At 38.8% G+C, this 21,524-nt stretch overlaps 2 protein-coding genes across 3 annotated transcripts; both read left to right on the forward strand.

Moving 5' to 3' along the window:
* Window positions 1-3,537: 3,537 nt before the first annotated feature.
* Window positions 3,538-5,906, forward strand: LOC139192329 (heptahelical transmembrane protein 1-like). 2 transcript variants are annotated; one of them, XM_070814271.1, is made up of 4 exons: window positions 3,538-4,025; window positions 4,232-4,324; window positions 4,811-4,859; window positions 4,994-5,906. In XM_070814271.1, exons 1-4 carry the CDS (start codon window positions 3,691-3,693, stop codon window positions 5,687-5,689), a joined length of 1,173 nt encoding a protein of 390 aa, XP_070670372.1. In that variant the 5' UTR covers window positions 3,538-3,690; the 3' UTR covers window positions 5,690-5,906. The 2 variants fall into 2 exon arrangements, with proteins under 2 accessions (XP_070670372.1, XP_070670373.1); XM_070814272.1 differs by having other exon boundaries at window positions 3,553-4,025; window positions 5,039-5,906.
* Window positions 5,907-13,588: 7,682 nt separating this feature from the next.
* On the forward strand, window positions 13,589-17,196 carry LOC103400069 (probable glycosyltransferase At5g20260). The gene is made up of 4 exons (XM_070814689.1): window positions 13,589-13,879; window positions 15,775-15,926; window positions 16,033-16,396; window positions 16,477-17,196. Exons 1-4 carry the CDS (start codon window positions 13,619-13,621, stop codon window positions 17,137-17,139), a joined length of 1,440 nt encoding a protein of 479 aa, XP_070670790.1. The 5' UTR covers window positions 13,589-13,618; the 3' UTR covers window positions 17,140-17,196.
* Window positions 17,197-21,524: the final 4,328 nt, after the last annotated feature.

Genomic DNA, 21,524 nt, shown 5'->3' on the forward strand with positions numbered 1-21,524 from the left:
ATGAAAGGGTCCAGATTGAACGAATCAGAGCTCAGCGACAATAAGGGTTCGCGCAGGCTACCATTAGCCTTACCCTCCTCCATCCGAAACCCCTTACCTCCGTTACTAACTCAATACCAAACAATAACAAAGGTTGAGATGGGCAACCAGTAGCTCTCTCACTGGTGGCCTGTATGGCCATATTGCCACACCATTTGTTTCCTCCATAAGGTCAACATTAAGGTCCAGAATATCCTGAAAATTTTGCCTCCCATCAACCAAGCCCTCAGAGCATAACTCTAAACCACCCTTATCCGTATTCCCCTTCCACGGGGCTTGAATTCAAGATGCTAAGACAATCTGATTCCTTTAACCCGACTCCTCTACAGGACCCTCATCCTTCTTTATAGTCTCTACAGGACCATCATCCTCCTCCATAAACTCATCCATGTCTATAACCATCGGTACTGACATGGACCAACCCCCCTCAGGCCCTAAACCAAATTGTTTACCCACTGGCTTTCTATAATCCTTCCCTAAGACATCATCTTGAAACCACCTCTCATACGGCTTAGAATAATCATCATCCTGGCTTCCATGGTATTTTTCACATTGCTCCTCTACATGATCCATTATTCCATATAAAAAACAAGTAAATGGCAGTTTTTCATATCGAATATCAACATTCAATGTTCGATCGTCAAGCTACAATACCATATACCGTCTCAAGGGTTTTCGAATATCCAAACAGACCCTAACTTTGAGAATGCTTCCGAACTGTTCATCATTTCAACTCTGATCAGTGAGTACATACCCCCTAACTGGTTACCCAAGAACTTCCCCATCTGGCGTGTCATATAACATAATGGTAACCCCTTAACTTGGATCTAAAATTCCTGAAGAACCAATGGAACCATAGAAGGATAGGCCATATTATCTGCCTCCGCTAACACCATCAGAAACTGCTTATTAAACAACCAGGAACCCCCCCTCAGAATTGTAGTTCTCTCAGACTGAGAGTTGAAACTAAACGCGAAGCGATTATCTTCAAGGTTAAAAATTAGCACTTGCGCCTTAGGGCGCCATAAACTCTGCATCTGTCGCTTAAAGCTTTCCTTGTTAAATGGTTTCGAGGTTAATACCTTCCCCACCAGAAAAACCTTAGAAGATTTCAGCGACCCCATCTCATGCTTATCAACCACAATTACTTCCTATTCCTCATCAGTAATAGCAAACTTGCCAGAGAACTTTGAGACAATTTCTTCCATTGTCGTCAATCCTGTTGTAAACAACGACCAACCCCACTTACACGTAGTGAAACACCTTATAAAGAATTGTATGATGCACTTCAACACCATTAGAGACCTGGGCCGCACCTAACCTTCACGCCTGCCTCCTAGCTTGAACGAGCAGCCTGAAATAACCCCAGAACCAAGGTTTCCCGATACTAGCAACCAATGCTCTCCTAGGGTTTACGTAGAAAACCTAGAGAGCCTGATGAATAACCTAAGGGTTTTAACTCCTATAAGAAAGGGTATTAGACTGTAGTATTGAATGACAAAGAAAAAAATAATTATACCATTTTTTTTTTGTTTGGTCAAAATCAAATTTGTTTTCTGGTAAAATTTATTTTATTATTCGTACAGAAAAATAATAGAAACAGCTGAGCTTCCCACACCAGAATCTGAATGTACTAGATTCATCTCCAATTTGTTTAAACAAAAGCATTATGAATTGAAAATCCAAATTTTCTTGGAAGTTGTTAACCAACATTATCTCACAAATAATGCTAAGTAGATCTATTTTTTACTATTTAGATTAAATTTGTAAACTATGTGATGTGTCACAAATAAATAATAATCAAATCATAAAAACCATATCGTATAAAATTTAGTCTAAATAATTGGTCTCTCTAACATTATTTTTTACTCACAAATGTTTTATTTCTTCGTAAATATGAAATATTCGAAATATTGACATGCCTAAACTTAATTACTTAATAAATCAAAAATAATATATCGTTTTTGATCTTGACCAAAAAAACATAAGTGCTTTTCGATGTAAGGAAATAAAGACAAATAAAAGTATGCTTGTAAGTTAACCGTTAGGTTGGTAAATGACAGTATCAATGGTGTGTAGGATAACGAGTAGGAATTATAAAATAAAAATTCGAGGTTCGAAACTCTTTTTTTTTTTTCACTAAAAAACAAGTGGTTAGGTTTGTATATAAAAAGAAAAAGACAAAAAAGTAGTTAGGTCAATTTAAGGTGAAATAACTTATCATTGACCATCCACAATTTTAGAAGCAACAAGGTTATTTTTCATACAAATGTGTTACTGAAACCATGCATTGATCGATCCACGAGCCATCAGATTTACGTATATACATTTATAATTTTTAAGGGAATTTTAACGAAAAGCACCCGGTACTGTTCACTTTAACGAAAAACCACATTTTTACACTAAAAAGTCAATCCTGGTACTATTCACTTTACCCTTTATTTTGTTCTTATCATTAAAACTCAAAGTTTTCAAGCCTTTTTCATTAGTTTTCCTTATTTTTTTAGCTAAAATGATAAATAAGATTGACATACCTTTTATTTTGGTCCCTGGGGTGTAATAAAGTAACAATTATACCCTTAATTTTTGTCAAATCATTTTTATTCATTGTTTATAAAATGCACGGTATTTTTATTATTTTGATCCTTATTTAATAGATAATTTGCATGGAAGACTAAAATAATTGACAGTGGACAAACTCAAAGACCACTTATATCGATTTCGAATATTAAATATCAAAGTGAAGAGTTATGCCAATTTTAGACACTATTTTGACTAAAATGTCGTTTTAATTAATATAGTGATGAGTAATGTGAAATTAAGAATTAAACCAAATTAAAAGAGGATTTTTATGTAAATTGGTTGATCAGTTAGGCTTGGTGTGAACGTAATGAAAATATGGTTAACCAATTTGTAAGACTCTTCCTAGAAAGACCAGGCAAAGACGTCATGCATTATTAATGGTTTAGGTATGGATTGCTGAACCAACTAACCATGCCTAGCTAGCTGCTCGCCCCACGCCACCATTCCATGCAAAAAATTCTTCCATCTGCTAATAATACTACACACATTATTCGACTCAAATTATAACACGTAAATTTATTTTACCATGTTATTCACACATCATAACACGTAAGGTACTACCATGCGTGGCTTATGTTTCTGATACCCATAAAAATGTCTTTGTCAATGTCGAGAGATTTTTCACTATGACCGGTACACGGAATGGTATATCACATGTCACTATACAAATTGTGGGATATGTATGCTAAAAAGTTAATAACTTAAAAAATAAAATTTTCCACCACTCTTATTAAAACACGCGGTGTACCACTTATGTTCCCGTCACAATTAAAAATTTCTTGTCAATGTCCAACCATTTTTTTTTTCCATTTCATGTAATCAAAACCCTAAAAATTTAATTGAATGTTTGGCGGTTGGTAGGTGCAGTTGTGCGACCTCCAACTGCACTAAATAGGCAGCCCCGTTATCCCATCCAATCCTCTCCCCTTCTTCAAAACCATAACCCCGTCCCTCTCCATATAAATTTTGTCACCCTACAAGCCCAATTTCTCTCTCTCTATCGTTCTCTCTCTGAAGCGAAAGCCTCCTCCCTCCACAACCTCCTTGTGATTATTTTGTCCGGCGACAATGAGTCCCAAGGAAGGAGGAGCTCTTGCCAGGAAGAGATATTCATCAAAACAAACAGCTTCTTCTCCCACGTCTGCCAAACAAGAAGAAGAAATGAAGAATCATCAAACCCTAATCCGTAACATCTCTTCTGCAGATATTAAGAACAAGAGGAAGAAGAAGAAGAAGCAAAACAAGGTGAAACCGAAACGGTACGGGTTGATGTCGTATTGGGAGTTGCCGGAGTACATGAAGGACAATGAGTTCATACTCAATTACTACCGCGCTGATTGGCCTCTGGCGGAAGCCTTCTTCAGCGTGTTCCGGTGGCATAACGAAACCCTCAACGTTTGGACGTATGTTTTTTAATTTTGTTATGATCAATTCAAAATCTAAGTTAATTTATTCATCTGTTCATTAATCAACCTAATTTTCATATTCTTTGATGTATTTTATTTTGTTTGATGGGGTTTCTTGTTTAATTTCATTGAATTTGATTGTTACTTAAATTATGTTTTTTTCTTATAAAAATTTTGGATATTTGTTTTGGAATTATTTGCAGGCATTTGATTGGGTTTGTTCTGTTTCTGGGTTTGACCATGGCGAATCTGTTGGAAGTGCCTCAGGTAGCGGATCTCCTTGCCTTTTTTTCCAGGTTTGTTGAGGATTTTCTTTCTTTATCTTTCTGATTCTGTTTTTGGCAACTTGGAATTTTTAAAACTAATTTTAAAATTAGAATGGATAATGACTGATCATAAAATTAGAAACTTAGCTTTGGATTTTCTATCTTTTGTGGATAAATTTATTTTTAGACAAGCAAGAGTGGGAAAATAAGGATTGAACATTATTCCATATATTAGTCTCAAAACTGCAAAACCCTATGATTTTAGAGTACATCAATTCATTAATATAAATTGCTAATCTAATTGTTGGGTGTGCTCTAAAAAAATTTCAGGGAGTTTACTAATAGCTAATTTTGGGCCATTTAAGAGACAACGTATATATGTGATGGTACACAATGATGTATACTATTTTAAGTATGATTAAGTACTTGATTAACAGTTGTAGCTAGGAAACTGTACTCTTAATAATGCAAATTAATTCATCAACTTCTCATTTAATTTGTAGTTGTATGATGCAGGTCCACGCCTATTCGCGCAGTCACAAATGTCTCCCATAATTTCATTTCGGTAATTAACTTTAGCATCTAATTAAGTTCCTAATCCTATAACGTTATTTCTCGTATTTATATGAGATCACTACTTCTTGTGATCACAATTTGTTTTATATATGACTTCGAAAATTAATATTAGAACTTTAACAGGGGATGACAACAAATCTTACTGAACTGAAGCAAATGACATCTCAGGATATGGAATTTGCATCATCAGTAGCATCAGCTGAAATGGGCGTGACATATTGGCCATTTTATGTGTTCCTCGCCGGCTCTATGTTCTGCCTCCTCTCAAGCACCATTTGCCACCTCTTTTCATGTCACTCCCACCCATTAAACCTCATGCTCCTCCGCATCGACTATGCTGGCATCACCACCATGATCATCACCTCATTCTTCCCTCCAATCTACTACATCTTCCAATGCGACTCGCGCTGGCAGTTCATCTACCTCGGCGGCATAACGGTCATGGGCATTTTCACTATCGTGACATTGCTCTCGCCTAAGCTCTCAAGCAGCGAATTTCGCACATTTCGCGCCTTGTTGTTTGCTTCAATGGGGTTGTTTGGTATCATCCCTGCCATCCATGCCAGCGTTGTAAACTGGGGCAATCCAAAGCGCAACCTCACTCTATTGTATGAAGCTGCCATGGCGTTTTTCTATTTGACGGGGACCGGATTTTATGTCACTCGAATTCCGGAGAGATGGAGGCCGGGGTGGTTTGATTTGGCAGGGCACAGCCATCAGATATTTCATGTTTTGGTGGTTTTGGGTGCGTTGGCGCATTATGGTGCAATTCTTGTAATGCTAGACTGGCGAAACAGCTTTGGATGTGACAGTAATTAAAATTTAATCACTATGTAACATATCAGCAAGAAGCAACTTTATTTATTTATTTATTTTTTTTGGTTGTCTTAGGTTGAGGGTTGAGTCTGTGATTGAATTGTATTCATGGGGTAGGGGAAATTGTTAATGATTTGTTGATAGCCAGCTTAGAGAAAAGCTGAGGCTGTCATTGTGTTATTTCTTAGAAGAATTCCAGGAAAAAAGAAAAGTTGAAAAATTGTTTTCTGTGATTGATTTTTTTTTTTTTAAATTGTCTACTACATCATATCAGTTTGTATACAGAATGCACATATATTGAATGATCAAATTGTACAAAGCTTGTTCACATGTAAAACTTCTTTTCTTCACAACGTGTGGATACTGGAAGATGGTTACAAATATAACAAAAATATCTTAAGTAGAATTAACATGGTTCTCAGTTTCTCATCCAAAACAGAAACTGTACTAAGGAATTGAGAACTGATCGATATAGAGAGTATGGTAACAAACCTAGATGAATATTGGACTGTTAGGAGACATGGATAGCCACACTCTTTGCATGAAATGACAACATATAAACAAATACATATACTCCTGGTGTAAGGTACATTTACATAATGGGTGGAGTGGCCCAACTACATCATTCTTATGACTTTTCTCACAAGGAGGAATTCATGCATTAGGGATGGGAACAACATGGAGCAAAGTAAGAGTGGTCACACAACTAGTCAAGCCGAAAGTTCTTTGTTTAGTATGTTTGTAGTGGATTTTTAGTATTAGTGTTTGAATAGATCAATTAAACAATGGATAATGCTTGTGTCCTCTTGGGGTCGTGGGGGATTTACTTGTTCCCCACAAATGGTCAACGAACATTTATCGTCCGAACATCATAATTGAAACTATTTTATTTGTAAATAATTATTTAATTTGGAGATCGTTTAGTCATCCATATATGTTACATCAATTAACTGTTTTGGTAACAAATAGCATCCTCATGATGATCTTTCCATTTATTTTATGCATATGAATGCTCAAAGATCTCCAAATTGAATAAATTTTTACATATATATGATCTCTAGATGATGATAAAGAGAATGTTCAAATTATGATGTTCGGATGGTAAGGTTCTTTAATAGTAAATGGGGGACAAGTCTGTCACCCTATGGGGTGACACAAGCATTATCGTTAAACACTTGAGTCTAAAATTTCATAAAACTTAAAAGTCTCTCACGATGGGCTAGCAATAATGCGATTCAAATTCACCTTTGGCGAGAATCAAACCTAAGACCTATTACTTACAAATGAAGAGGAATACCACTAAACCATAGTACTAAGTGACATTTTGTAAGAATTCTTAAATATTTAGTTTAGGTTATAATATATACTTTGCTACGCTTATTATGATTATGTGTAGCACTGTCTCACATGGAATAGTTAAGAAAGATATCATAGCCTTATACTGTGACAAAAACCTCAAACTTTCTTTAATGACATTAACCATGGTTTGACCACCAATACAAATAAATTAGTTTTTACATCAACAAATGTAGGATTTACACATTGATCTATTATTCTAGTGAATAGAATATTGAATTTTTACTTATGCATCTAGGATTTCAAACTCTCCATTCTTAAATTAACATAATAGTTAGGAAACCCCCCCTTAACATTAATAAATTTATCCTATTTAATTTTTACAAGTTTTATTATTAGACCACTCTAACCATTAGGAAGACCCAATTTGGGTTCAGATTTGACACCCAAATCTTGAGCGGGCTCCAATTTTTTTGAATTTTAAATGTAGCTGAATATTAGAGTTAGTGGCCAACAGTCCAACAGTAACTGTAGGCCTTTCGATTCCTAGACCATTGGTTATCAATAGTTCAGATCAAACTCCATTTTTTGAACAATTCTTTGAAATTTATCTAACGGTCCATATTTGTTTTTGTCAAATCCAAAAGTAAAAATAAAATATAAAAAAATCCAACAGCTGAAATTAAAATCCAATAATCAAAATAATAAAATACATATTTGGTATATGTATTGAAGTTTGGTTAGTTAGAGTGTATATTGAAATTTGGTTGGTTAGTATGATTTGTTTGGTTTTGGAAATTTTGTTGAAATGTAAAGGTTAAAACATTCGTAAAACTAAATTAAGGTGGAAATGTGTTGAGTCATTGCATAACAGCGTGAGTTTGAACTTGAAAAAAGAATTAGAGTTAAAACTATTCCACAACAATTAATACATTTTAGGTCCTGAAATATAGGTCTGGAAGGTTGAGTGATGTTGATGCACAAAACTGGATGTCTTGGAACAACGTAAATCCGACCGTGAATCTGCAAGTAATGTAAATAACACAAGATGTATCGTGGTTCACCCCAAGGTTTGGGCTACGTCCACACTGATTGTATTGTATTTCTCTGTTGAAGAGGGAGAGAGAGAGCTTAGAGCTTAGGGGGTGTGAGGAAGCTTAGGGTTTGTGAGGGTGAGGATACCCTTTTATAGAATAAGGGCTCCTCCCCTAATTACATATTTGTCCCTTCCTTTATTACATAATTACATTTAAGTCCCTCGAGTATTTATACGAGGTCTAAATACGAGGCCCTGAATATGGTATAAACAGTAGTCCCCCAAGTCTTCAGTCAAGAGAGTCTTTTGGCTGGAGACTTGAAATTCAGTCCATGTGTGGGCCGAAGTAACTAGATGCTGTCTTGAACTGATGCTCGATATGAGGCAGTGCTCAATCTGAAATGACGCTCAATTAGAAGTAGCACACGCTGTGAGGCTGCTTAGCTCGTGGCTTATGTTGCCTTGGTTGGCTCGGCTTGCGGCATTTGAAGGTGAGGGAATCCATTTTATAGAATAAGGGCTCGCTCCTTAATACATAAATGATGGGTTAGGAGTGATGCTCGCGGCGAGGCGGTTGCTCAGCTGGTGGCGTTGCTCTCTAATGAAGGTGAGGGAGTCCCTTTTATAGAAGAAGGGTTCTCTCCTCAATACATGAATAATGGGTTAAGTCCCCCCAAATGCTTTCATGAGGCCCAAATGTAGAGGCCTAATGTGTGGTACTAAAGGTGATGCTTGTGGCGAGGCGGTTGCTCGGCTGGCGACGGTGAAGGTGAGGGAGTCCCTTTTATAAAACAAGGGTTCGCTCCTCAATACATAAATAGTGGGTGGTGCTCTCTCTAATAAAAGTGAGGGAGTCCCTTTTATAGAATAAGGGCTCGCTCCTCAATACATAAGTAATGGGTTAAGTCCCCCAAGTATTTTTTATGAGGCCCAGTTGAGGCCCAATATATGGTACATAATGTAGTCCCCCAAGTCTTCGGTCAATAGAGTCTGTTGGCTGGAGACTTCAAATTGAATCCATGTATGGCCCGAAGTGGCGGTTGTTCGGATGTGGTATGTGTATACCCTACACTGAAGCTTTGTAAGTGAAGCTTTGCAAGTGAAGCTTTGAAGCTAGAGCTCTGTAAATGAAGCTTTTGAAGCTGATTGACATGAGTGATGCTCATGAATGTTTATGTTGATTGACATGAGTGATGCTCATGGATGTTGTCATGAGTGATGCTCATGAATGTTAACATGAGTGATGCTCATGAATGTTGACATGAATGATGGTCATGAATGTTTATGTATGATTATCATGAGTGATGCTCATGAATGTTTATGTATGAATGACATGAGTAATGCTCATGTATAATTTGGAGTACTTGGCGTACTTTTGATCACCTGGTTGGTGGTATGAAGGAGAGTACGGGTTGTACATTTCATCACCTGGTTGGTGGCATGAATGGCGAGTTGCCAAATGATATTAGAGTACGGGTTGTACATGTCATCACTTGGTTGGTGGCATGAATGGCGAGTTGCCAAATGATATTAGAGTACGGGTTGTACATGTCATCACCTAGTTGGTGGCATGAATGGCTAGTTTCCAAATGATATTAGAGTACAAGTTGTACATTTCATCATCTAGTTGGTGGTAATAGCGGCAGGTTGCCGAATAATTGTGGAGTACTGGGCGTACTTTTGATCACCTGGTTGGTGGTAATAGCGGTGGGTTGCTGAATAATTGTGGAGTACTGGGCGTACTTTTGATCACCTGGTTGGTGGTAATAGCGGTGGGTTGCCGAATAATTGTGGAGTACTGGACGTACTTTTGATCACCTGGTTGGTGCTATTTCGGGCTTATGGACCTTCGCCCTCCACAACATGCCAGCCCATTTGTTTTGGGCTTTGCTGTTTTTTTTTTTTTAGTTACCCTCTGATGGAGTTTAAACAGATGTCTCCGAAAGATAGGAAAAATGAATTACATCATACAAAAATAAACGTTTCGACAGTTGCCATCCTCATCATGGTTGTGGACTACACCACCTCACCATGCATCCCATTAATATTATCTGCTGCAGCACCATGACCATGCATATGCAACTGCTGTCAGATCTGAATTCGAATGAGCTGGCTTGTTGGTCCATCATCATCATAGTTGTGAACCGCACCACCCCACTATGCATCCCATTAATATTATTTGCCTTTGCTTTTGTTTTTGTTTAACACTGCACATCTCCAAAACCGAACCCAGTATGCTTTGCGAGCCTTACAGCTCGGACAGATAAAATGTCTTATCCTGAGACCAACGTAGCCTTTCAGAATCCTCGAAACGGGTCTCTTTTTTACAAAGGTAGCCCTTACTTTCTGCTTTTTCGAAATCTGAGCACATGACTGCCCATCATTATGTTCCCCATTCAAATCGCTTTGCAGCTGAAGCTTCAAAAATTCATACACCTTCTCTTCTTTGGCATCTGCACATTTAGGGAGAAGGTTACCATCTTCCTGAACTTTCTTCTGTTTAAGTAGCACAGATCCAGGGAAAGGCCCAGCGGCACAGTGGTTCTCGTATGAGGCCCAGAAACTCGTCTGAGGCCAGGGAAAGGCCTAGTGACTTGTGTTGTAGATGAGGAACTCGCAACTTGGTCATCCAACGACAGGGTTGGGGTTGGCATTGAATCATGCCCCGTCTCTTGGCCTAGATCCCTTGAAACATCTTTCACAGGCACCTCGTCGGTTATGTCAAGATCCTTATCAGTCTCTGCTCCGTCAGAGACCACCACTTCATCATTGAGATGTGGGGCTTGCGCGGCAGCAAGAAGTAGATAGATGAACTCACAGTACACCCATGCCTACCCTCAAACTCATGAGCTCCAGGTCACCCACCATCTCCTGCATCAGCTCGCATGGACTGTCGGAGCGCCATAAATGAAGCCTCTCGGATCTGGACGCCTAGCCGTTAGCAGCATCACCGGCATTGAACTTGGTGCAGCAGCCGATGAGGTTGAGGCTGGGCTCGGCGATCAGGTGGTCGAGAAGCGTTAAGTTGAAGTCGCTAGGAGCGAAAAATACATCATGGGCTCCGATTTTGACCAGTCGCCGAGTCAGGTGGTGGCCCAGCGTTCCGCTGGAGGTGGCGGGTAGGATTGGCAGCGGAGCTCCGCTGTTTGTTGAGCTGATATGAGTAGCAGCTCAAAGCTTTCGAGATCTGGGTTAGGTAAATGAAGCCCAGTCAAGGGCACACGTCTCAGGATGCAATTGGAAAAGTCTTAAGCATGACCTGACCATCTTCGAGATATGGGTTTCTTGGCGGTCGTCTCAAGCACGGCCTCTCTCTTTGTTCTGTTCTTCTCGAACCTCTCCACCTTCAATTGCATAAACCCCCACCGATGGTTGCTTTCCCCTTCTGATGGAAGATCCAAAATCTTCTCGAACCTATCACCCCTGCTCTATTTCCTAATCCCAGCTCAGTGGATCAGTGGATCTTGGCTTCAAAATCAACGAAACCGAGGTCGGAGGCCAGTTCCGGCTGCTGTCAGAGATAACGGGGGTCTGCCAGCGACGCTCGTCGCAAGCATCGACAAAAGGAACCCATCGTACCACTTGAAATCGACGCCTCGGATGGCCACGGCGGACAGCGAGCTGTGCAGAAGAACCTTATGCATAAGACAACAGCGAATTCCAAGACCCGACGATGCTCATTTGAAGAGATAAAATCTTGCAATCCTTCGTACGCAAAGATTGGGATGAGGGAGATTCCGGAGAGAACAAAGCTTCCATGGCCAGATGCACCAAAGGTTGAAAAGGGCATAGCTCGCTTACAGAGAAAATCATTGCAGCTGATCAGCTTAAACTCTCTGGTTAGTGATCTGAGCATATCTGCAGTAAAGATCTGATGAAATTCTGAGGATGCAAGAGAAAGAAAGATATGAGAGAGAAGATGATACGATGGGGTGATTTGGGGGTTTAGAGTTTGCAAGTCTGAAGATTGGAGTGAGGAGAGGTTATTGGGTTTCTGAGTTTTTGTGTTCTTGTAGATTTACGGTGGAGGTGAAAAATTGAGAGATAACCGACATAGTTTTTTTGTGTCGATTCCCACAGACGGCGCCAAATGTTGATGCACAAAACTGGATGTCTTGGAACAACGTAAATCCGACCGTGAATCTGCAAGTAATGTAAATAACACAAGATGTATCGTGGTTCACCCCAAGGTTTGGGCTACGTCCACACTGATTGTATTGTATTTCTCTGTTGAAGAGGGAGAGAGAGAGCTTAGAGCTTAGGGGGTGTGAGGAAGCTTAGGGTTTGTGAGGGTGAGGATGCCCTTTTATAGAATAAGGGCTCCTCCCCTAATTACATATTTGTCCCTTCCTTTATTACATAATTACATTTAAGTCCCTCGAGTATTTATACGAGGTCTAAATACGAGGCCCTAAATATGGTATAAACAAGTGACATTTGCGGCTTACAGAGCTAAATTCTATCTTTTAATAAACCTAAATATTTGATTCAAATCCAATTTGTCTCCTTAGCATTATTCTACCTAAAAAGTTGTACAAAAACCAATTTTTTCAATGATATATAAATCGAACAAATTCCAAGGTATCCATTAGATTTTCAATTTTTATCTCTCTATCAATCAGAAGATTATGATTCAAGCCACCTTTAACAGCACATTACTTTCAATTCAATCAAAACGCAGCACCGCAGGAGTTTCGAGAATTAAATTGGTGCGTGGCGATCCAAGAAATGGACTTCAATGAGTTAAACGTAAAAAACTTATAAACAAATGAGTTGGACTTGCTAGTTAAGTACTCAATATACCTTTTGGGATCAGAGACGTTTCAACCCTCAAAATCCTAAAAGATATCATCCCCCTTCATTATGATACTTTATACTAAGTGATCATTGGACTTCTCATGTAGGTTAATATGTTCTGATACTATAAAAAAAGTTAAAGTTATACTATAAAATCAATTGTTAATATGAAAAGTAACTCAACTACTTATAAGCATATGCAAATTCCCTCATTTCCCCGATATGAGATTGCATCACTCAACACACTCCCTCACGTGTGATGAATTTTCAAGTCTAGCACGTGGAAACCACAATTGGGTGAGGTGGAGCATATGTGGCCGTTGAGCTTCACAAGTGTGTCAACCTGCTCTGATACTATAAAGAAAGTTAAGGTTTTATCCTAAAACCAATTAGCAATATGGAAAATATTCTTACTTATAAGCACATGTAATGTCCTTTCATTATCAGGCGTGAGACCGATACTCTCAAAATGTGTGAGGTCAAGTAAAAGTACAGAAAATATCATACTGTGTAAGGGAGGCTCTTCTGTGATCATATACATGGAAAAAGACCGATTTATAATTTATCTAATACATAACTTGCAAGATACTCATCTTGAAATTTTATGTAACTTTAAATTTATCGATATCTGTAGCAATTTTTTCCAAGTTCAATTATTTGCATTAGTATCAGTGTGTGATAATCTTCACACAGTTAAACCGCTAAGAGCTACCCATTTATATACAAGTAAAAAAATGCAGCTCTGCAGAGGTTCTTATAAACGGACACGACATTGAAGAAACAGTCAAGCTAGCTAGCCAGCCATGGCCATGAATTCAGCTTTCCGCTGCCCCACACTTTTTTGGCTAATTATCTTCTTTTTTCTCGTTTTCTTCGTCCTAACCTTCTCGCCTTTGCTTCGTGAAAACAATGTCATTATTCCCTTTGTTTCCTCTTTCAATACTACTACTATACCTTCCGGCCTAACAAAGAGAAACCACACATCTCTACCTCAAGTTTCATATTTTGATGAGCTTCTCACAGGCTCCATGTATCAAAGGAGACACAGGGATAATCTTACCAAAGTAAGCATTTCAATTTCAACTTTTCAGGTTGATAACTGTTTCAATTTTCATAACTTGTTAATTAATTAGTAACTGTTTCAGTTTTCAATTTCAAAAAATGATAGCCAAATTTGGAAAATTCATCATAAAAGTGAGGTTTATGTTTTCATTATTTTGAAAATTACTGTACCTACTATATATATAGATATGAATTTTGAAAATAAATAAAAATTAAAAACAAAATATTATGAAACGACCCTCAATGTAATCATTCTCATGCATGTATTTATTAGAATCAAGGGATGGTAATTATTTTGATAAATTAAAATACTTGATTTTGGTGAATGGTGATCCAAGGAATTCACTTCAACGTATACATTATTGGGATTTTAGCCCTTACAAATTAAACCCAAAAAACTGATAAACAAATGAGTTGGACTTGTTAGCTAGCTTTTGTTTTTATTTTATTTTTTTATTTTTTATTTTTGTCAAGCTAGCTAGCTAGTTAAGTACTCAATATATATACCTTTTGGGATCGGAGTTTAGTCTATCAAAACCCTTATATTTTGGTACTTTAACTAAGCGGTCGATGATGTTTATCCAGGTCATGCAAAAACCTAATAAAGTGATACGTGTTGACATACTCTCTAATAAATGTGAGTGATCATATCATTGTATGTAGGATCCACATATATTAGAGAGGGTCAAATGGCATTCATGATTGAGTAAACAGTGACTAAATACAAATGAACTAGCTAGATATTCTAATTAATTAGGGTAAATTCATAAAACTACCTCAATTATGGATCACAACAGAATCTTATACCTCATGTTTTAAACATTGATATGTCATATCTTAACTTATAAATTTGTTGCAATGTTAACCCTCCGTTAATTTATCTACATGGTCCTCCATGTCAGAAAAATATGGACCCTGCATTTGTCATGTCATCACTTAACGGCCTACTTAATGGATTAAACAACGAAGGTCTAACATTGCAACGAATTCATAAGTTTAGGTATGAATTTGCAATGTTTAAAACATAAGGTATGAGATTGTGGTGCGACCCATAATTGAGGTAGTTTTGTGTAATTTATCCAATTAATTAATTACATAGATTTGTTCTTGAAGATCTATCTATGTATGGTCCTATCCGCATACATTTTTTACCCTTAACACACTCATTGTTAATTTCTATTATGTGATCCTCGGCAATCCATTTAATTTGACGGCTAGAATTTGAGAAGAGTGTGAGAAAGGTAAAAAAGAGTGTGTGGATATAAATATCCTATACCTATATTATATACACTTCTCTATCAAAACCCTTGTTTTATTTTGTTGTTTCTTCGTGCATGGGTTGGTTTCACCTCCTAAGCCTTGATCTATTTTTCAACGCATGGGTTGTTTTATTTTATTGTATTTGGCTTTGTTTTTACCGTCTTTTTTCGTGTTCCGGCTTAATGCATATGCAATCTATATTTACCAAAAAATGAAAGACTGAAAGATTGTACGCGTGCGTATGTATATATGCTAGCTAATCCATAGAACCAGAACAATCAATCAGTACCATATGACGATTACTACTACTGCAGGCGCCTTCCGATCTCCCACAGTAATTTTTTTGTTAGTAACGTTCTTGTTTCTTCTCTTCTTCCTCCTAGTCTTCTCACCTTTCCCTGAATACCATCTCAATAATTTTCCCTTGATTTCCTCTTTCACTACGTCTTTCAATCGTAAAAAGAACAACTACACAACCCTACCACACGTTCTTTCGATGGGATTCTGGAAAATTCCATTGAAGGAGTAGTACGCACAAGGTTAGTGCATGGAACCAAAATTAAGCTCTGTTATAATTACGTATTTGGTAAGTTAACTTGCATTGACTAATTACAATTTTATTGTGTTCCATGATTAGAATAAGACTAGTTTGGAGAGAATCGAAGAAGATTTAGCTAAAGCACGTGCAGCGATTCGTGAAGCAATTCAGTCCAGAAACTATACTTCAGAGAGAGAAGAGACTTTTGTCCCAAGAGGAAGCATTTACAAAAATTCTTATGCTTTTCATCAGTTGAGTATCTATATTGCTAACAAAAACCTGCTTTTATTTTCTTCCCAAAGATAAATTTCATCATGATCGATGTTTTCTTATAATGATTGTGATGCTAATTGTCAGGAGTCACATAGAGATGAGGAAGAGGTTTAAGGTGTGGACGTACAAGGAAGGAGAGTTACCATTAATACACATGGGTCCTATGAAAGACATTTACGGCATTGAAGGACACTTCATAGATGAAATAGAGAGGGAGGAGAGCCCTTTCAGGGCTATGCATCCTGATGAGGCTCACACATTCTTCCTTCCCTTTAGTGTTGCCAACATTGTCGAATACGTTTACTTACCTATCACTAGAATACAAGACTACCATCTCGATCGCCTGCAGCGGGTAGTCATCGACTACATTGGCATCGTGGCAACTAAGTATCGATATTGGAACAGAAGCGATGGCGCTGACCATTTTATGGCATCATGTCATGATTGGGTAATGCTTTACTAAACGCTATCTTTTTGTGAAGGATATGTGTATAGGTCATCTCAATCAATAACTTTATCATATTTCAGGCACCCCGCATCTCATTAGGTCACTCTAAACTCTTAAAGAACTTTATTAGGGTTCTTTGCAATGCCAACACCTCTGAAGGATTTAAACCCCAAAGAGATGTCTCCATGCCTGAAGTTTATGTACTCCCTCGAGAGCTTGGACCACCAGATTTAGGTCAGGCCCCAAACAACCGCCAGATTCTAGCATTCTTCGCCGGCAGAGTCCACGGACCGATTCGAACCGTCTTGCTACATTATTGGAAGGACAAAGATGATGAAGTTCAAGTCCATGAGAAGCTTCCCCAGGACCAAAACTACACAAAATTAATGGGTCAAAGCAAGTACTGCTTGTGCCCCAGTGGGTTTGAAGTGGCAAGCCCTAGAGCTGTGGAGGCAATTCATGCAGGATGTGTACCGGTGCTAATTTCTGACAATTATACATTGCCTTTCAATGATGTTCTTGATTGGAGCCAATTTTCAGTACAAATTCCAGTTGCCAAGATACCAGAAATTAAGACCATCTTACGAGCAATTCCGTATGAAAATTATCTGAAAATGCAGAAGAGGGTGTCCAAAGTTAAGAGGCATTTTGTGCTTAATCGGCCGTCTGAGCCGTTTGATGTAATTCACATGATTCTTCACTCAGTGTGGCTGAGACGACTTAATTCTATGCTCAAAACTTGATCATGATTCATCAACCTAGTCATCACCTTGTGTATTTTTTAACCCCCTTCATTTTTTTTTGGGTATCTGATCAGTCTGTAGTCTTCCTTGTATGTAAAAATTTGTCAGCAGTAATTATAATGGGACACAAGCTAGCTAGCTATATACCTACGCTCATAAGAGATATATATATCAGATCTTGTTGCATTTTTTCCTCTCAAGCTCCATATCGATCTTTGGTTTTATAATAAAACCAACCTCATTTCTTATATATGCAGGGATATGTGGAACTCACGTGAGACCTAGCTACATATGCAAGCAAAGAATCCCATACCTTGATTAGGCAAGGTAGTTTACTAGCTAGGCACCATTTGACTTTTAATCACATGATAAACTGAGGAATTAATCTTAATGAATCGACTTAAGTCCACTCATCACCTGTATGAGAGTACTAAGTATTTTAAGTAGGCCATGTATAAATCCAGCACGGCTTAATTACTGTAGTACTCTTGAAAGTGTCTTTGAGTTCTACTTTACACTCTGAAAATTATTTTGTTTCACTTTGCCATCTAAATCATGTTTTTGCGTCCCAGTTTACCCTATGCTGTTAAATTCATTTCATTACTCCCGAAGATCAAGATATTCATCAATTTTCACATCTTGATTTCGAATTTTGATATGAAAAATATGGAAAAAAAAAGTTAAAGGAAATAATGGAGAGCTTGTGTGCGGTAGGTGAGAGAGAGATATGAAGGAAATTTTCCATGGGCAACTTCCAATCAAATTTGAGTTAATTCATACCAAAATCGTTTTCCGTCGACAATCTTTTTCTCCCTTGTTTTTATTTCTTTTTTCTCAACTATAAACTATGATTTAAACTAATCTTTTTAACAAACCAAATTTATTTATTTTTCTGCCCACGTGGTGTTTACATGGCATACACATAAGAAAATTATGAGTCCTTCACAGCCACTGTGGATGCAAATTTCTGCCTTCTTCTTCTTGGATAAAATTGCACCTATAAAACAATTAACACATTTGGTCAAAGCCAAGAGCCTCACGCGCCCACGATAAATGGAGAGGGCTTTGGCCAAAGAACCTCCGATGCCAAAGTTAGAATTTGAGGGAAAAGTGTTTAGAGAATTTGGAGAATTTGCAAGAGTCTCACGCGCCCACGATGAATGGATGGGGCTTTGGCCGAAGAACCTCCAATGCCAATATTAGAATTTGAGGGAAAAGTGTTTAGAGAATTTGAAGAATTTTGCAAGAGTGTTGAACTTAGGTTTTTGGAGAAAATTGGGTGGTATTTATAGTGGTGTGGTCGGCCCTTTTGGGAGAGATGAGAACCGGCCACTTTAGTGGTTTTTTTGGGTGTAATTTACAATTAATTGAGTGATAAATAAACTAATTAGCTAATTAATGTAATTTAGGAGAAATAGTTTGGGAGTTACATTCTGAGGGAGATTTGATGAGGATGGATGAAATAGGTTTTAAATAAATACCTATTTTGATCACTTTTGACCTTGTTTGTCCGTTGCTTGCGCGTAGAAGCTTCGATGTGCCTCGAGGGTACTTTTGTCTTTTTTGACCCTAGAATCACGTGTCGCCTCCATATTTTTCTCGATTATTTTTTACTCCATAAATGCCCCCATACCTGTTGGGCTGCTCATAGGAAAAGGCATAATATTAATATGTAGAGATCTTCAACTTTGATGTAGATTTCCACTTGGACTTGGAATTAGATTCTTCTAGAAAGGGGAAATAGATTACCTCTAAAGTCTATTTAGGACTACCTTAAGTATGGGATTAAATCAACTTCAGAGGGAAATTATTTGTCCATACAAGAAAGAAAGAAAGCTAGATGATATTTGTTCCCCCTCCCTTAGCACTCTTCTTTGCTTGCTCGTGCAAAGAACCGTCTTCTTTTAATTTCTTTGTCTTCTCCGCACTGCATCGATTTAAGAAAACCTTAATTTTCCTTGTCTTCTTCTTGGGTGGTGCTGCCACGGGGCAGTTGTCGGGGTGGTGCGGCACGTCAGCTGGCAAGGGCCAGGAGTCGGCTTGGCATGGGCAAAGGAGGAGGTGTGGCAAAGGCCATTTGCTTGTGCTACTTGGCTTGACTGAAGCCAAGGCCTGGCTCGACATGGGCCGAGGAAGTGGCGTGGCATGGGCCACGATTTGGGCTACTTGCCAAAAATGAGGAAACTGTTTGAGTTTAATTTCTCAGCTGTCGTAGATGAAGCAGTCAAGGATGGAGCTGCCAAGATCAAAGTTGCTGAAGATGAAGTGTTGGATGAGCGAACTGTTGGGTGCAAAGTGGTTGCTGCCCCCTGACCATTTGTTGCTTAGTTGGTCTTCAAGCATTCGATCTTTTGAGCTATGTGCCCTTTTTGCACTGGAGAGCTTACCCAGATAGGTGTCAAGGAATTAGTTTACCCTTTCGCACTGGAGAGCAATTAGTTTACCCTCTCGCATTGGAGAGTTTACCCATATGGGTGTCGGGGAATTGATTTACCTCTTGCATAGGAGAGTAATTAGTTTATCCTCTCGTACTGGAGAGCAGACCCTTTTGGGTGTCGGGGAATTGGTTTACCTTCTCGCATTAGAGAGCAATTAGTTTATCTTCTCGCACTAGAGAGCTTACCCAGATTGGTGTCTGGGGATTGGTTTACCCTCTCGGATTGAAGAGTAATTAATTTACCCTCTTACACTAGAAAGCAATTAGTTTATCCTCTCGTACTGGAGAGTTACCCATATGGATGTCATGGATTTGGTTTACCCTCTCGCACTGGAAAGCAATTAGTTTATCCTCTCGCAATAGAGAGCTTATCCATATGGGTGTTTGAGCAGTTGTTGTAGACAACAGTTAAGCTAGGCTTATGAATAACTTCTTGAATCTTCATTGAGAATAAAGAAAGGAATCAACTTTACTAGAAGATAGAAACTGCATAATAAGTTGGATAATCATCGGCTTGCGAGGCCTTGTTCGTTGAGCTGCTTGAGACTTCGAGCTTATTTGGAAAAGCCCTAACGGGGTTCAGGGGGTGATGAAGACTTCCCTTGCTTGTACAGGCCTTATCGTTGACCTGTCAAGATACTCGTCGCACCAGCCCTCATTTGTCAACTTCTCAAGGTATTGCTTCCACTTTAGACAGTCGTTGGTAGTGTGGCCTAGTCCTTGATGGAATGCCCAATACTTTGTATGATCCAGCCTGATAAGATTGCCTTTCATGGGTGGCGGCAGTTCAAACCAAGGTTCATTTTTGAGCTTGCGGAAAATTTGACTAATTGGAACTGTGAACTTGGTGAATGTTTCGGACACTAAGTCTTCTCTGGTCGGGGAACGTTCCATGCGTTTTTTTCAGACTTATTTTTGTTAGACTGCTTGGCCTCGTCCCATAGTGCATGCTTGTCCGTCAAAGCATACGAAACTGCTAGGGTCAGTTCTTCTCCTATGATCAGTTTTTTCGAATAAAGGGTGTTCGATGGGAAGCCCATTTCTAAATGCTGCCATTGTTATGTCCTCTTTGCAGCCAACAATCTTGGCCTTATCTGTTTTAAACCTCTTGATATAGTCATGAATTGTGTCCCAAAGGTCTTTTACGATGCTGAAAAGATGGTCGGATGTTCTTTTGATTAAGCGGTTAGATGAATACTCCTTAGTGAAAACTAAGGAAAGTTCGTTGAAACTCCGGATCGATTGCGGCGGTAGGGTGTGAAACCAGTCTTATGCTTTGCCTTGTAGAGTTGTGGCAAAATTTTTGCACATAAGCGCGTCGTCATTCTTGAAGAGGATCATGGTTAGATCTGTTCACTCAATCTCATCTGTGAATGGTAACATGCCCATGTTGGTCATGTCTCGTGGAAGCACATCGTCTGCAGCCTCGTTGTGCTGGAAATTACGCAATCGTTTAATCAGAAGGCTGTCAACTTTTTCTTAAATTTGCCTCTGCTGGGGCAATGGAACTTTCGGCTGCCCCCAGTCGTGACCTATTGGTATAAGCCGTTCTTCCTTATGTTTGACTCATCTATGATGTGGCTACGGTGCATGTGGTACGTTCATGGCAAACGAGCGGGCTGTTTGCAGGCTGCCAGTTGAACTTGAGCAGGATTGAGTAACTGCTTCTCTCAATCCGACGTGCTGCCTACTCCGATGTGAGGTAGAGAATGCTCATTGCTAGCCTAGTTGTGAATGAACACTTCACCTGGAAGGTTGTCCATGTTGATAATCGGAATGTGGCCTCAACCGTGAACGTATGCTCGTCCGTGGGCTTGATCGAGAGCGAACGCTCCTCCGTACGCTAAGACGAGAGTATATGTTATCTTGATGACCTATGCGGGAGCGTAAACTGCAAAAACGCTAGGATCGTGGCTGGTTGAGGGGCTGTTTGCCAGGACGCTGCTGG

Source organism: Malus domestica, chromosome 15, assembly GCF_042453785.1.
Source record: "Malus domestica chromosome 15, GDT2T_hap1".
Taxonomy (NCBI): Eukaryota; Viridiplantae; Streptophyta; class Magnoliopsida; order Rosales; family Rosaceae; genus Malus; species Malus domestica.